The sequence below is a fragment of the Schistocerca gregaria genome, chromosome 7 (assembly GCF_023897955.1).
Source record: "Schistocerca gregaria isolate iqSchGreg1 chromosome 7, iqSchGreg1.2, whole genome shotgun sequence".
NCBI classification, from domain to species: domain Eukaryota; kingdom Metazoa; phylum Arthropoda; class Insecta; order Orthoptera; family Acrididae; genus Schistocerca; species Schistocerca gregaria.
In genome coordinates, this window is record NC_064926.1 from 86,016,167 (window position 1) to 86,032,156 (window position 15,990).

General features: G+C 38.3%; 1 protein-coding gene across 4 annotated transcripts in view; it reads right to left on the reverse strand.

The window, feature by feature from the left end:
• The window catches only part of LOC126281544 (OTU domain-containing protein 7B-like), a 78,818-nt gene extending 62,942 nt beyond the window's left edge, over positions 1–15,876 (reverse strand). For 2 of the 4 annotated variants that reach the window (XM_049980603.1, XM_049980601.1), the window contains exons 1-4: positions 15,824–15,876; positions 14,888–15,102; positions 12,895–13,068; positions 10,802–10,969 (exon numbers count right to left, since the gene is read on the reverse strand). In XM_049980603.1, coding sequence (XP_049836560.1) covers positions 10,802–10,969; positions 12,895–13,068; positions 14,888–15,095 — 550 coding nt within the window. In that variant the 5' untranslated portion in view covers positions 15,096–15,102; positions 15,824–15,876. Of the gene's footprint in view, positions 1–10,801; positions 10,970–12,894; positions 13,069–14,887; positions 15,103–15,715 lie in introns of all 4 variants that reach the window. The other 2 variants (XM_049980600.1, XM_049980602.1) reach the window with 2 other exon arrangements.
• Between the last annotated feature and the right edge of the window lie 114 nt (positions 15,877–15,990).

Consider the following 15,990-nt stretch of genomic DNA (forward strand, 5'->3'; position numbering starts at 1 on the left):
GACACGTGATGTAGCCAGCCAATAGCAAGATCACTCTGAAGTAGCGTGAATAAACAAATAAGAAAAGTTAATGGCTTAAATTAATATACATAGCATTCACATATAATATTGGTTTCTAAGATTAATAAGCTAGAAGAGAAGCTAAGCTTCCACATATAATGTTGATCTTTTTTGTGCGTGTTGCACTTTAAGATACACACACAAATGTGCCTGTAAAATTTTTAATAACGACGCAAATGTGTCATCTTCTGGGCTCGAAATACTTCCAAATGGTCGTCCTCAAAGTGTTGATTTTTAAATGAGAGTCAAGCGTTTTGTGATTTAAGAAATTCATCGTACATTCTCTCACATAATTCATCTTGCATAAAAGGAAATATGCTTTGAATGTAACGCTTTTCAAACCACCATTCGCAATATTTTCCCGCAACCTTTTAGCAGTTACAAGAAAGCGCCTGATAACTGGCGTCACCACGCTTGCGCAGCTACGATAACGAAGGAAGCCAATATGTTCGTACGTGTAAAACATTAAAAGATCTTACATTATGTCATAAAAGAAACAAGACATTAAAGGATACTTCAAGAGCGCCGGGATTTCGCGAACCATGCTAAAATGCACAATTTGGCTCAAAATGCACAACCGTATGTAAATGGAGTACCAATACTCATGTTTGGTTCTTTATTATAGCATAATGCCATATGTGTACTTGAAATGCAGCGAACAGTTGAGACTAGCCAATAGTGTGAAATTAAACACTTCGTTTCAAATAAATTGATTGCCTCAGAAGAAAGGATTAATAAAAGCCAAATTTCTTTTGCAAACCAGCAAAAATAACTTCATTGTTCTGTAAGGCGATTAATGCTTGACTGTCAAAGGTGGAAATAAAATCTGAAACTATCAACATATTTTAGCTTGCCGTACTTATGCGAACGTATTTTAATTCATTTGATAGATCCTGGCCACAAAAATCCGTTTTGTCATCATTTAACGTGAGAGCAATAAACGAAGAGGAAACAACAAAATCACAAAGTAAACACAGGTCACGTGGAGACGACCCACCTCCCACCACAACTCTGACTGCTCTGTGCATCAGCCCCAGATCTACGATATTTCCGAACCGGTGCAATATTAAGTAGTGGCGCCCAGGCACACTTCCGTAAACAGAAGCGGGAGAAGGTACTACTCATATGCGACTCAACTGCGCTTGCGCAATAGCCCGCCCCGCAACTGCTCAAACGAATCTAATTTAAACAGTTGTCACGTCACGCTCAACAGAGGCAATTTCCTGTTATAAAGCATTGCTTACTGTTCCTAAAGCCTCTGACATACTTTACTGTTGGCAGACACTTGTATGAGCACTGTTTTGTTGTTGTATATTGCGCATTTCCTTTGCAACTTAAGTTTTTGTTTGTTTTTTCCCCCTCCCGTTCATGTTTTGTCGCTGCAGTATTATTCTACAGAAGCAGGATACAACAATATCCTTTGTTAGAGTATTGGTTCTCACAAATCAAAATCACAAAAATTTAACTGCAAACTAAAACAATGTAAAACTCCCGGAATTCTAAACAATTCCCGGGTTTTTCCCGGTTTTCTCCCGGATGGAAAAATTCCCGGGTTTTTCCCGGATCTCCCGGGTCGTATACACCCTGACCCTACATCACAGACATGAGTAAAAACACTTTCACAGGTGAAATGTAAAACAAAATCTGCCACTTTGACGTCATCTGCTAGCACCAGAGGTAGTGTATCAGCAAGTTTCAGGTACACTGTAAGGTGTCCAAACTAGGGCAGTCCAGTAGGATGTGGGACACCTAGAGATGAGCAACACACTGACAGTGGGGTGGATCCTCACTTCAGTGGATGTGGACAAGGGTTAGCAAGTACGGCAAATGTGAAGCTACAGTAGCTTTCCTGCAAGAACCACTAAGGGAAGACTGCTCATGGTTGTTATCTCCCTTATGGTTTGCAGTTTCTTCAGAGAAACTATGGCACACCAATCCGCATTCCAAGCATCCAACAACTGTCAGTGTATAGTTGACATCAGTGAAGACAATCCATCCATTCAGCAAGGAGCATAGTTCGCTTCACTATGCTTGCTTTTGTATATGCAAAACTATCATTTAAACAATCAGTCCAACTACCTGGATAGGTTTCCGTTTGTCTGCCCTTCACTCTGTGATGCTAGATAGTTTTTTTATCTGAAAAACGCGGCATTGATGAAAATTTGACTAAATACATATCGTGCAAAGGTCGTCCTAAACATTCGCTGACCCATGACTACTTAAGAGTTAACACATTCAGTCACTCCTTGGCATACACATGGAGAGGTATCAGCCCAGACACCAACAGTGTGATCTCTGCATGGTCAGAGGACTACTACTGGAAAACTGGTTGCAGGTCAAATTAAACAATGGGGACCATGGATTTATTAACAAAAAGGTGTAATGAGTGTCAGAAGTGAAATGGAAAACCAGAGTCCTGAATAATGAACACCAGAAAGATCATCGGATGGGCAGAAGTGAAAGGGATAGTGATAGCACAGGCTTGCAGCACAGAAAGGGAAGTAGTGCTGCAAAGGCTGGGGACATGTGGTAGACAAGCACATACTCACAAAAGAGTTGTAATTCCACTAGAGGACAGAATATGATGCATCAGCTGTGTAATTTATTTAATTTGAAATCACAATTATTTTATGAAGATACAATCCCATCATCAGTTCTTAAAATATTACGTCATTACACACAGTCAAAAATAAGCACATACCTTGCTTACAGATTTTTTGACTGTGCCTAATGGCATAATTTTAAGAAGGTGATAATGGCATTACTTCTTCCTGTAACATTTTTAAATTAAATAAATCACATCTGAACAACTGGTACGTCATATTCTCTTTACTGAAACTGGAAACTGAATAATGTGAGGCAGAATGAAGTTTCTGTGGGATAGATTACTCTTCCCTTATAAATGAAATAACTGTGTGTTCCTTGTGGAGATACCTACGATTCCTCATTCAAGGTGCAAAATCAAGGTCAAAATATCAATTTCAGACCAAGTGGATTAAACTGAACACTTATAGAAAGAAATTATTTACACTCTTGTGCACATCCTTGTAGTTTCCAAGAAATAAAGAAAAACTCTTGATTTCAATTCAGTGCGTATGGTGTACCTATGCTGGTGGACAATACCCTCTGCTTAGTGGATGACTGCATATTGTCTCCGATCGTCCAGCAGCACAGCGTGTGTATGAACAGTAACATAACGTAGACCCAACTTAGCAAACACAAACTAAGGCTCCGGCTAGAAAAATATGTCTTCCCCACTGCTAGCAAAAATCAGATTTGGATACATTGCAGGAACTGTCTGGCAACTCTAAGCATCTATGTATTTTCAGGTGTGGCATCAAATTATGTTGCAAAATTCATTCAATAATCCCTTGGCAACTTAAAGTAGTACTGAATAATTAGTCATACTACATGTTATTATGGTAGTAAATTTGATTTTTCCTTTTCTTTTTTACTCCAGAAGTGTCTTTCTAACATTAATGTTACAACAATAAGTCTTGATATAGCGTATTAACCATTACAGCAATGACAGCTCATTAAAGTACACATGTTTGACTGGGTTAGTGGCACCAATCTTATGTCATGCAAAGGCTGTGTTATCTATCAGCCTCACTTGAGAATAACTAGCTTCTGCCAGTATTTTTATTAATGCAGCCACATATGGTCAAAATAAAATTCAGCAATATAATCGTAACAAAACCCCTATGTTCATGGAAGACCAAGAACGAAGTGCTCAGATGAAAAATGACATAGGACATATAACCGAGTGCTAGTGTGTGAAATCCGACTCTGCTCATCCTCACAAGTGGCCTCTCGCAAAAGTGTCTTTTGCCCCTACTGTTCAGTCTACGCATCAGAGGAACAATGACAGGAATTAAAGAAAGCTTCAAGAGCAGAATTAAAATTTAACATGAAAGGATACCAGTGATAAGATTTGCTGCTGGCATTACTAACCTCTGTGAAAGTGAAGAAGAATTACAGCACCTGTTCACTGGAGTGAACAGTCTAATTAATACATATTGGATTGAAAGTAAATCAAAGAAAGACCAAAGTAATGATAAGTAGCAGAAACGAGAACAAAATAAGCTTAACATCAAAACTGGCGATCACAAAGTAGCAAAATAACCCATGACAGACAGAGCAATGACGACATAAAAAGCAGATTACCGCTGGCCAAGAGAAACCTACACGTATCAATCATAGGCCTTAATCTGTGCTAGAAATTACTGAGAATGTACATTTAGAACACATCACTGTCTGGTAGTGAAACACAGACTGTTAGAAAGCTGGAACAGAAGAGAACCTAAGCATTTGAGATATGGTGTTATAGAATCAGAATACGAGAACAGTCAGTTGCTCCCGACAATGACAATTGAGACTATCGTTGAAAGCTCAAGATTTTATCTTGAACTGACATGGCAAGAATACCGAGAATGTTTCACATGTGGTGTTATAGACTGTCAAAAGTCAGGATTGCCACAGAATTGACAAGGAAAGGAATGGATGGAAAACACAACAAGAAGAGACACGACAGAAAATCCGTTAAGACATCAGTGAATAACTTCCATGGTACTATAGGGTAAAATCTAGAGAGAAAGACCGAGGTTGGAATAGATCTAGCAAATAATTGAGGATGTTGGTTGCAATTGCTACTCCATCATGAAAAGGTTGGCACAGGAGATGAATTAACAGTTGGCTACATCAAATCAATAATCAGCTTTTTACTAGACAGTTACTGACTTTGACTACTACTACTACTACTACTACTCTACATCTATCTGTAATTTAAATTAAAGTGCTTGACAGAGAAGACATGGAACTGAACACCTAAATCCAGTGTGTCCGCGCACACAATTAAAAAAAAATCCCAGATTTTTCCTGGTTAAAAACACACTTTTTTCCATGTGAAAATACATTTTTCTGATTTAAGTGACAATGTTCATTCCCTCAGCACTGTAAAACTTCTCAACCCTTTGAATGGTGAAGGTTTAATACACCAGTGTAGAACTTACTAGCATTTTAGGAAATGAAACTCAGCAAAAAAATAACACACCTGGGAGAGGTCTTTGATGCGTGGCATCTTGTACAATGCATATTTTCATATTACAAATGTATAAATACGAAATCCACCAAATACAGAACAGTAATTTCCTAAGTGCTGAAATCGAGATTTTGCTGAGTGATAGGCTTTCGTCAGCCAGCTATGGCACATGCCCGATGATCTCGTCAGCAATGACAGCCGCACAAACACAGAAACAGGAGAAGTTAATGGTTTAAATTAGTATATATACAGTACATCTAAAACAAAAGCTAAGATTTCATATACAATATCGGACCTTTTTTTCATGCATTACACTTTAAGATACATGCCATTAAAATTTTAATTAATAGCATAAATGGCTAGTCTTCGGGGCCTGAAATTTTCTAAGTGTTTGGCGCTCAAAGTGTTAAGTTTTGAATGAGAGTCAAACATTCCATGTTTTAAGAAATTCATCAGACATAGCTTAATTCATCTTGTGTAAAAGGAAATTTACTTTAAAAATGACACCTCTCACACCAACATTCGCAATATTTTCCCGTGACCTGTTAGAAATGTAAGCACTCATCAAAAGCAATGTTTTGTTATTAAGTATTCCATGGTCTTCATCCTAAAGCCTTTCATACATTTTGCTGTCGGCAGACCATTGTGAGTGGATTGTGTTTTGTTGTTTTATTTTGGTGTTAGTCTCTCATTTATGTTCTATTGGTACAATACAATTCTATAGTAGTGGGCTAAAGTAAAACTCAGAGTATCAGTTACTACCAATCAAAATTACAAAAAAATTAACTGAAAGTAGAACAATGAAAAATTGCCGGAATTCTAAATTAAAAAAAAAAATTAAAAAAATCACAGGTTTCTCAGATAAAAAATTTTCACATTTTCCTTGGATTTCCTGTTTGTCCCACACACAGTGGCAGCACTTATTTACAGAATGATACAATGAAAAAGACTGCTAAAATAATAAAGCCTTCAGACAAGGTCCTTCTTCTGAAACAGAAAACACACACAAAGTCACACAATACGACACACACATGGCTGCTGTCACCACGCACTAGGGCCCAACTGTCCTTTCTATTTTGTTATACAGGGTTATTCTAAATGATGGACCCATTTTCAAAAATTTGTATGTATTCAAGTACAAATCCAAAATCAACAAGCTTTCTACCAATGAAAAGAGGAAGCAGGCTTGCGGTGATGGTTTCAGTAGCATCCAGTAGAGTTCGCATGGCAATAGGGCCTACATTCAATTTCACTGTCAGTTGTGAGTAAGATGACAACTGTGGATCACAAGGTTCTGTGTTCTTGAGTTCACGAAAAGTGAGATGCAAATTACAGTGCAGCAGGCATTTCATACCCCATTCGGTATTCAACCACAAATTGCAAAAAAATTTGCCGTTGGTTTAAGCAATTAAAACAGACTGGTAGTGTGTGCAAAGAAGAAAGCACAGACCAACCACGTTTGTCAGAGGATGATTTGAGAAAGTTGTGTGTGCAATTCCAGTAAGTCTTCCAATAGAGCCAACTGTAAGGAAAGTACTGACATGGCATTCGCTGTACAAGCCCTACCAATTACAACCTGTGGAGGCTCTCAACCCCAATGACAAAGAGAAGCATCTCACATTTTGTGGTTTTGTGCAAGCAAAGATGGAGGATGATGCATTTCTACAGTGTAATTTTTAGCAATGAAGTGACGTTCCACCTTAGTGGAAAATTCAACAGATGCAATGTTTGTGTATGGGGTTTGGAAAATCCACATTCATCATTGCAACACAAAAGAGACTCAACGGAGATCAACATATTCTATGCCATATCCCATACAAAGGTTTATGGATCATTTTTCTTTGTGGAAAGAACTGTAACTGGAATTACATACCTGATGATGTTGGAACAATGGCTGTTCCCTCAAGTTATGGAAGATTCCCAGGCTTCATTTTCCAACAGATTGAGCTCAGCCTCATTGGCACCATGATGTATGAAGCTTTTTGAATGACTCCCTTCCTCAGGACTGCATCGGTCACAGGGGACTTGAGGACATTGCTCTGCACTTCTGGCCACCGATATCTTCTGATCTCACACCCTATGACTATTTCTTATCAGGTTATGTGAAGGAAGCTGTTTACATCCTGCCTCTACCTACCATTCTGATCAATATGCGGAACCGGATCACTGCTGCCATGCACTCAGTAACAGCAGACACTCTTTTGCATGTGTGGGGCGAGTTTCGTTACCTATTGATGTTTGTTGTGCAGCCAATGGTGGTCACATTGAACATTTATAACATTTCTATTGCCATTCCACATTGTATTCATGATACCCTCTACCATTTCTTCTTTGAACTTTTTCAATGCCTTCTGTCATTCTTATTGGTTAAGAATAATATTCTGCACAGCAATACTCCAGAAGAGCACAGACAAAAGTAGCATAGGCTGTCTCTTTGGCAGATCTGTTGCACCTTCTCAGCCTTCTGTCACTAGAAGGTAGTCTTTGGTTCACCTTCTCCACAAGAATTTCTAGCATATTGCAGCCCCGTCAGCAACTGTGATAGACTAATAATTTGAAGAATCAGCCTCAGTTGCGCAAATTTTCCGGTCTTTACCAGGTTTTGGCTAAATTAATCTAGCCTTCTTCAGAAGCATAATATTACTATAACCTGCTAGAGTAAGGCACAGTCAACATTAAAATTAAAAGCTATAGTACCGTGGTACCATGTCTAATTAAAACTTCTTAACTGAAGTCCAGCCCCTGCAGTAACATAGTTGCCACTGCCAACCGACTGTGTGGTGAAGAGATGCTGGGGCTGGACTTCAGTTAAGAAGTTTTAATTAGACATGGTACCACAGTACTATAGGTTTCAATTTTAATGTTGACTGTGCCTTACTCTGGCATGTTATAATAATTTTATGCTTGTGAAGATGGCTCTGGTAAAGACTAGAAAATTTTCCTACTGAGGCTGATTCTTCAAAATATTCTTCACAAGATTTTCTATGTGGTGGTTCCAATTTAAGTTGTTCTTAACTGTAATTCCTAGGAATTTTATTACATCTACAACCATTGAATTCATATGATTTACCATGTAACTGAAATTTAATGGATTTTCTCAGTGTTCATGCACGGGACCTCTCATTTTTATAGTTTAGGGTCAGTTGCCACTTTTTGCACTATGCAGATATCTTGAGTAACTCATTCTGCAATTAGTTTTTATTTTCTGATGACTTTACTAAATGGTAAATGATGCATTATATGCTCAGGTTTTCTCCTAGATCATTTATATAGATTACGAACATCCTTGGTGAAGCACAGAAGTCAATTCTGTTTCACTCTACGACTTCCCTCTATTACTACGAACTGTGGACTTTCTGACAGGAAATCACAAATCTCTTCACACCACTGAGATGATACTCCATAGACACACAATTTGATTAGAAGGTGCTTGTGAAGAATGGTACCAAGAACTTCCTGGAAATCTAGAAATATGGAATCAACTTATGATCCCTATCAATAGCACCCATTACTTCGGGTGAATAAAGAGCTAGTTATGATTCGCAAGAATGATGCTTTCTGAACCCAAGTTGGTTATGTGATACACTTTTCTTTGAAGTGCTTCTCAATAACCCTACACAGTATATGTTCAAAAATCCTAATGCAAATCAATGTCAAAGATACTACTACTACAATAATAATACTGGGTATGTTTGGCCACCACTGGATAAAGCAGAGATTTATGATTCAATGCTCTGAGTTCCACAGTTTCCCTGCAGCTCTAAATTTTCCTTCATGAATTTTTCTTTCTTCCTTTCTTTCTTCACCCCACTTTGTTCCCATTTCCTTTGTAGTCCCACTCCCTGGATGCACTTGTCTCTCAATTTTATGTCCATACAAGTTGGTCTATACTTCTAGGGAGTTTATATGGGTCCTTTCTAGATCTTTTCTGACTCATGGAATCCAAAGTATAGTCTTCTGTCCTGTCAATTTGTTTGTATTAAAATTTTGTAGTTAAGTATTGTTGCTGGTAGGGAGTGAATGGGCCCACAAAATTTTAATCTTCTCTTTGCAATACCTGGGTTGAGGTTTTCTGTTGTTTCCTGGATCATCAGTCAATAGCCACTTTCTGTTTTATTGGGGCAAGAGTCTCCCTCATAATTTTATGTTACTCTTTCTTCAGGAGGTTATCCACATTGCCTTTTATGAATGGCGGGAGAGTGACGAACATACATGGCTCTTGGTTTGCTAACTGTTTTGTTGCTTTATTTTGGTATGTGTGGAGAAACTTTTTTTCTGTATACGTATTGAGTTCTTCTGCAGGTCATCTTTAGTCGCTTTAGACAAATTCTCTGTGCTATTTCTTCTTCCCCATTAGGTTCTAGGATCCCACCTACGTACTGTAAGTAAAGGACTCTGTTTGACCACAGTTTGTATAAAATGTTTTAGTTTTGAGCATCTGAACTGTTTTTAAGGACATTTGAAAGCTAACTTTATTTTTTGAGGGTTTCTATCCGATTAGAATGGACTCCTCATTTGTTGGTATGGCCAGGTCATCTGTAAAGGCTAGGAATACCATTCTGTAACATTTTTCTGTTGCTCTTGTTGTATGGGTTTTGGATAGCTCTGAATTTTCAATTACTTAACTCACTCTCGGATAACTGCATCCAGAACAATATAAAAGACTGCAGACAGAATGTTGCACTTGCTAGCTGGTAATGACCGAAACAGGATCAGATGTTCCTCCCATAAATTTTACTTTAGAATTTGGGTTGGTGAATGTATGTTTGTTTAGTTACATTTTCTTAAAATCAAGTTATTTTCTTCGCCAATGGGAAAGAGTCTGGTTGTTGATTGAATCTTATGATTTATCATTGTCGTCATCATCATTACATCTCGTTGAATCAGGTGTACTGCTGGTGGTCTGTGTCTTTCTAACATTACATTTTGACGCCATACCTCAGCGTCTTCATCAGGTGCTTCCTTTAACTGAACGACAGGCTGACCGTGTCCCGTATTTATGTCTGGACAGTGTCTGGCATTCCCTATGCCTTCCCCTCCTGCTGCGAACGTGTCAGTTGGTCGCCAGATGTTCTGTCTTCCGTTCATGCCCAATTCCACTCTTTTCCCTGGTGGCGGCCGTTTCACAGCGTACCCTACTAGGTCCGCACCCACCAGGCACGTTCCTAGCACTGTCGACAGGCTGCGTTGGCTGTTGGTAACCGTTTCAACTTTCTCCAGCGCGACCATGTCAGTTGGTCGCCAGGTTTTCATCTTCCATCCATGCCCGCTTCAGCAGAACTGGGCGCGGACAGAAGATGGAACATCTGGCGACCAACCAACACGGTCGTAGTGGGAGTGGATGGCGTAGGGAACATCAGACACCACCCAGACATTAATATGGGACACGGTGAGCGTGTTTTTCAGTCACAGGAAGCACCTGATGAAGACGCTGCGCTACGATGTCGAAATATTGTGTTAGAAAAACAGACCACCTGCAGTACACTCAATTCAATGAGATGTCATTTTTTATTTTTATTTATATCAGTATTACTGCGGCTGTTGCTTCTGCAACTGCAGCAGCAGATGTCTGAGCCACACCATAAGAGTTGGCTAACAGTAAAATTTGGCACCAGTTTTTAACAAATGTTTTTAAGAAAATGTTTTATCTTAGGTGGTAAAGCACTGTAGTAGTGTTACCACAGTACTACATCAACTCACCAAGTGATGCAGCATGCAACAAACAATTTCCATCTCCAGACGTAGCAAGTGGCCACAGAGACTGACATGCTCCAAGCTCAACCCACCAATTAAGTCTACCAGCAGATTCCAAAGACTGTAGGGTTGACTTTTCAATCAGATCCTTTTCCAAAAATGAACGGAAGTCTTCTGTAGAAAAAAAAAATGAAAAAGTTTTAGATGTAATTATTATTATTATTATTTTTACAGACAATAATATTATGTGAAGTTTATCAATAAACACATTACAGCAGTGACCTTCCCTTCCTTTCGAACATATACCCGCTCTGCTCCAAGGTAGGAATTAATAGACTAGTTCAAAATGTTAGAACAGTGCCATTTACTTTTACATTTCTCTACTCGAAGTACTAAATTAGTCACTAACAAGCACTGACTACTGAGTGTCAGGAAGCCTGTTCTAAAAGTATTTGCCAGGAGTGTAGCCTTATTTAGAAGTGACATGTGGATTATAAACAGAACAGACAAGAAGAGAAGATAAGGTTTTGGAATGTGGTGCTGTAGAAGAATGTTGCAAGATCAGAGGTAGATCAAGCAGCTAGCAAAGAAGTCACACTCTGATCTGGGTAGGAAAGACCTCTATAGCACAACCTGTTTGCTTTAGCCCTGAATATAAAAAGGGTGAACATAAATCACGCACTGAATCCCAGTGATTCATAACCTAACAAGAATTATATTCTCGTGTCATCACAATCTGACTGTCACCTTTCAACTTAATGTAAACCACAGGTTACTCTACAAGTAAAGCTACTGGATTAACTGAAGCAATCAATATCACTCTCAACCAAACTGTAGCCTTTCAACAACCTAACACAGGCCTCGGGCTGCACTAAAGATCAATGTCACAACAAACTACACTCCAGAAACTAATATAACTTAGATGAAAGACATATTCTCTCTCTCTCTCTCTCTCTCTCTCTCTCTACACATATATCACTATTACATGAAACAACATTATATTTTGATACAGGGTAACAATTATTTAACTATGTGAAATAATATAGTCATAACTTCTGAAAGGTTTGCATTAGGACATTTAAATTGCACAGTTGACCGTGGGGCACGATGGGAATTAGTATGTGCATATAAGGTTTGGTTTAGCGACGAAGCCCACTTTAATTTGGATGGGTTTGTCAATAAGCAAAATGGGCACATTCGTGGGACTGAGAATCCACATTTGCGATTGAGAAGTTTCTTCAACCCTCAATGGGTGATTGTGTGGTGTGCAATGAACCAGTGATGGACTAATCTACGCAATATTTCATGATGGCATGGTGAATAGCCAATAGTATGTGAATGTTTTGCAAGATGATTCCATACCCATTATCCAAAGTGACCCTGATTACGACAAGATCAAAGCAGGAAAGTGTTTGATGTCCTGGAAGAGCATTATAGGGACTGCATTCTGGCTTTGGGATATCCAGAGGCCACTGGCATGAGCCTCAATCGGCCACCATATTCTACAGATCTGAACACATGAGACTCACTTTTGTGGGGCCAAATTAAAGACAAGGTGTACAGCAATAACCACAAAACCACTGATGAGCTGAATACAGCCATTCAGGAAGTCATCGACAGCATCAATGCTCCGACATTTCAATGGGTCATGCACCATATTGACGCCAAGGACGCCAGGCATATAGAACATGTCACAACCTAGATCTAAATGTCTGTAGTGAAGTTTACAAGTTGAATATAGTGTGTGCATACCATAGGTTGTAACTGATTTATGTTTTTTCATATAGTTCAATAATTGTCACCCTCTTTGAAGCTGAGATCTATTATCAGTATGTTCAGTTTGTCACCATGGCCAAAATTCCAAAAAATTCAATGTACTGTTTGTTATGTCTGCACACACACACACACAGGATGGCATACTCCCGAACATCATTACATCACAGGCCAAAACAGATGTCCAGTATAGGTTTGTTTCAATCTACCCTCTTACACAATAATTGAAAGCCTACAATAGGGCATTGATGGAATCAGCCAGCTCCTATCATCAGTTGCATTTTACCTGCTATTACTACTTTTCAAACAGTGAAGTGTTTTCATACCAGGATACACTGTCAAATCCGGCAAAGTGAAAGTGCATACAGGTGTCTCGATGAAAAACTGATTAACGTTGAAAACTGCAGTATCTCCAAACTCGTGAGCAATATCTGAGCGGGCACGTGATACCAACTTCACATTATCTGTTGCTCTTGAGATTCCTCTTGAAAGTTTCTTCACTGGAACAGAAATTGAAGCACAATACGTAAAAGATATTCATATCTATATCTTCTGCCTGACCAATAGGTGTGGTACGTAAAATCATAGAATATAAGGTACTAAGTACTGACTTCTTTTTATTATAATCTAAGAGTTAAAGAAATAAATACAAAATAATAATAGTTTACATGTAGTTACCAGATAAAGTGAACTTTAATACTTCTAATTAAAAACAATTTCGAATCTTGTTGTAAGATAAACAGGGCAACAGAGCGCCAGAAGACTGCATTTCTATCAAACTCAATGAAATGTTTGTCAACATAAAGTCAAAAGTAGAACATCTTTTTAATAATCATTTTAAGAGTTCTAGAGGAAATAGGATCCAGCTGTTCATTACAAGATGCAATGTTGTACGTGGAAGAAGCAATACCTACGCAATTTGACAGAATTACTCAACACACCTCGTCTAGTGAAATTAGGAAAACAACCAATTCACTCAAAAGTAAAAGCTAGCAAGGAACTGATGGCATTTACAACAGAACACTAAACGATTGTTCCCAACAGATAAGTAGGAGTCTCAGCCACATGTTGTAGCTCACTGAAGTGGGGTTTTCTGACTAGAATGAAATATGCTATTGTTAAATCCAAAAAAAAGGGGGGGGGGGGGGGTAAGGTCTGATGCTCACACTACCCAGTCTCACTTCTGAGAGCTTTACCCAAAATTCTTGAAAAAGTAATTTCAACAGAAAATGCTATATATGCCTTCACTGATAAAAATATTAAATGCTCTGAATATCCAAACATCACCCATTGGGAATTTTTGTGATCTGTCAGAAGATTTGGCTGTGTCACTCATGAAATTCTTCTAAATCAGGTAAGCATTGTGATATGAGAGGGACAGTGCACAAACAGTTAAATTCATATTTAACTGGAGGAATGCAGAAGGTTGAAATTAACAGTGTCCTCTAACTGGGGAGAGACTGAACAGAAGAAGTCTGTTGCTAAGGCAGAATATTCAAAATTTTTGGTTGTGTGCACTGATGAGAAATTCAACTGGGAGAAACACATTCATGATCTGCCGAAACATTTAGGTTCAGCTACTTATGCTATTAGAGTTATTGCAAATTTTAATGACAAACGCATCAGTAAATTAGCCTACTAAGCCCATTTTCATTCACTGCTTTTCTATAGCAATCATATACTTTAGGATAATTTATCATAAAGAGAACAAGTATTCATTGCACAAAAGCTTGTAATCAGAAAAATAGATAGAGCACACTCAAGATCACCTTGCAGACAATTATTGAAGAAACATGGGATATGCATAGTGCCTTCAAAATACATATATTCACTCATGAAATTAGTTATTAATAACATATCCTAATTCAAATATAATAAAGTGCATAGCATCTATGGAACAATTATTAATGAAATATCTACTACACTCACTCACTGGTAAAAACATGATTTCTCTCTTAACTCAAGACATATCAGCAAAATGAAAAGAAGTGGATAAATTTACATATTGGACCCCCTCCCCCTCACATTTTTCAATGTGGCACAGATGTAAACCTTAGGCTTCACTACCAGTCAATTTGTTATCACAACCAGATTTCCGAACTTACTACACCTCAGGCTGTGCCACAGATTTATCTGTCAACACAACCAAGATTTCAAGAAAGGGGGGAATCCAATAACAACTTTACTCCATAACTGGTTAAGAAGGGGTTAGAAGTTACAAATGTACAGTTTAAGCACACACTTACTGAATAGTTATAAGAAATACAGTAGGCCTATTAGAAATTCAGTACATGAATGAATATGAAAAATTACTCTTACAGTCAGCTAAATCAACAGCAGGAGTTTTGCGCAGTGTTGGTCGGATGTTGCCATTTTCTTCCCAAGTAGTTCTAACATTGCCCCCATTTTCCAGAAAGAGCTCAATAGCATTTTTCAAATCCCAGCCACTGGCTTGCAAGCAGGTTATTGCTGTTTCTGTATCACTGCTCGTGTTTGACATAAACTGTGAAATTAGTTGTGACTCCATTCCCCATCTGCAAACGAGAACATGATTTCAAATTAAACATACTCTATGAAAAACGGAATGAAGAAAAGACTCAAAACGGCAGTAAGGAGTTCCACTGGCTATCTTAATCTGAAAGACAATCTAGTGGTATAAACAGGCGCTTAAAATAGTACAAGACTACCCTGTCTGACCGGGCAAAAGCGCATTTAATATCAAAGTTACAGGACGGAACTTAGTCTTTAGGGACAGGTCTTTACAAACGAATGTGTCGAGGTGAGACCACACGGGTAAAATTATTCAGAAGCATTTTGTTATTAGAACTTGTAAATTGAGTCACTTATCACGCGCTAGTATACCCATTAATCGGCAGACATAAAAAAAACTATCAAAAGTTTACTCCCTAGTACAGTTTAAAATACTATTGTTTTGCAACGGTTTTACATATACCTCTATTTTGAACTGTGATGGCTTTGTATCCTTTACTGCGTAACAGCACCTGGTAAAATTCAGTTTTAGATACAAACTTCAACGACAGGTTCATAACCAATAGGTGAATTTAATTCAAAATCGAAAATAGCTGACAACAGTCATTTCACGACCTCGGCTTCAATATTGAATTAAGTTTTTAGAAACAAACTCACGGGAGCCTGACGTTGTTGACGTATTCCTTGGGTTTTTGCGCTTCCGTCTGCTCAAGTCTTTCGTACTGTCAAGCTCGTTCCGTATATAAATCATTACAACTTTAATACCTTCGTTAAATGGTAAAGTAACCTTGGGCCAAACAGGTCAAGACGAAAACAACGTGAGATGGAAAACAATTAGTACCAGTTCTGCCAATATATAAAAAGGAATGTACGAAAATCGTGTCATATTTTGATGTGCATGTCAAAATTTGTAAGCGAAACGCAGTTGCGCA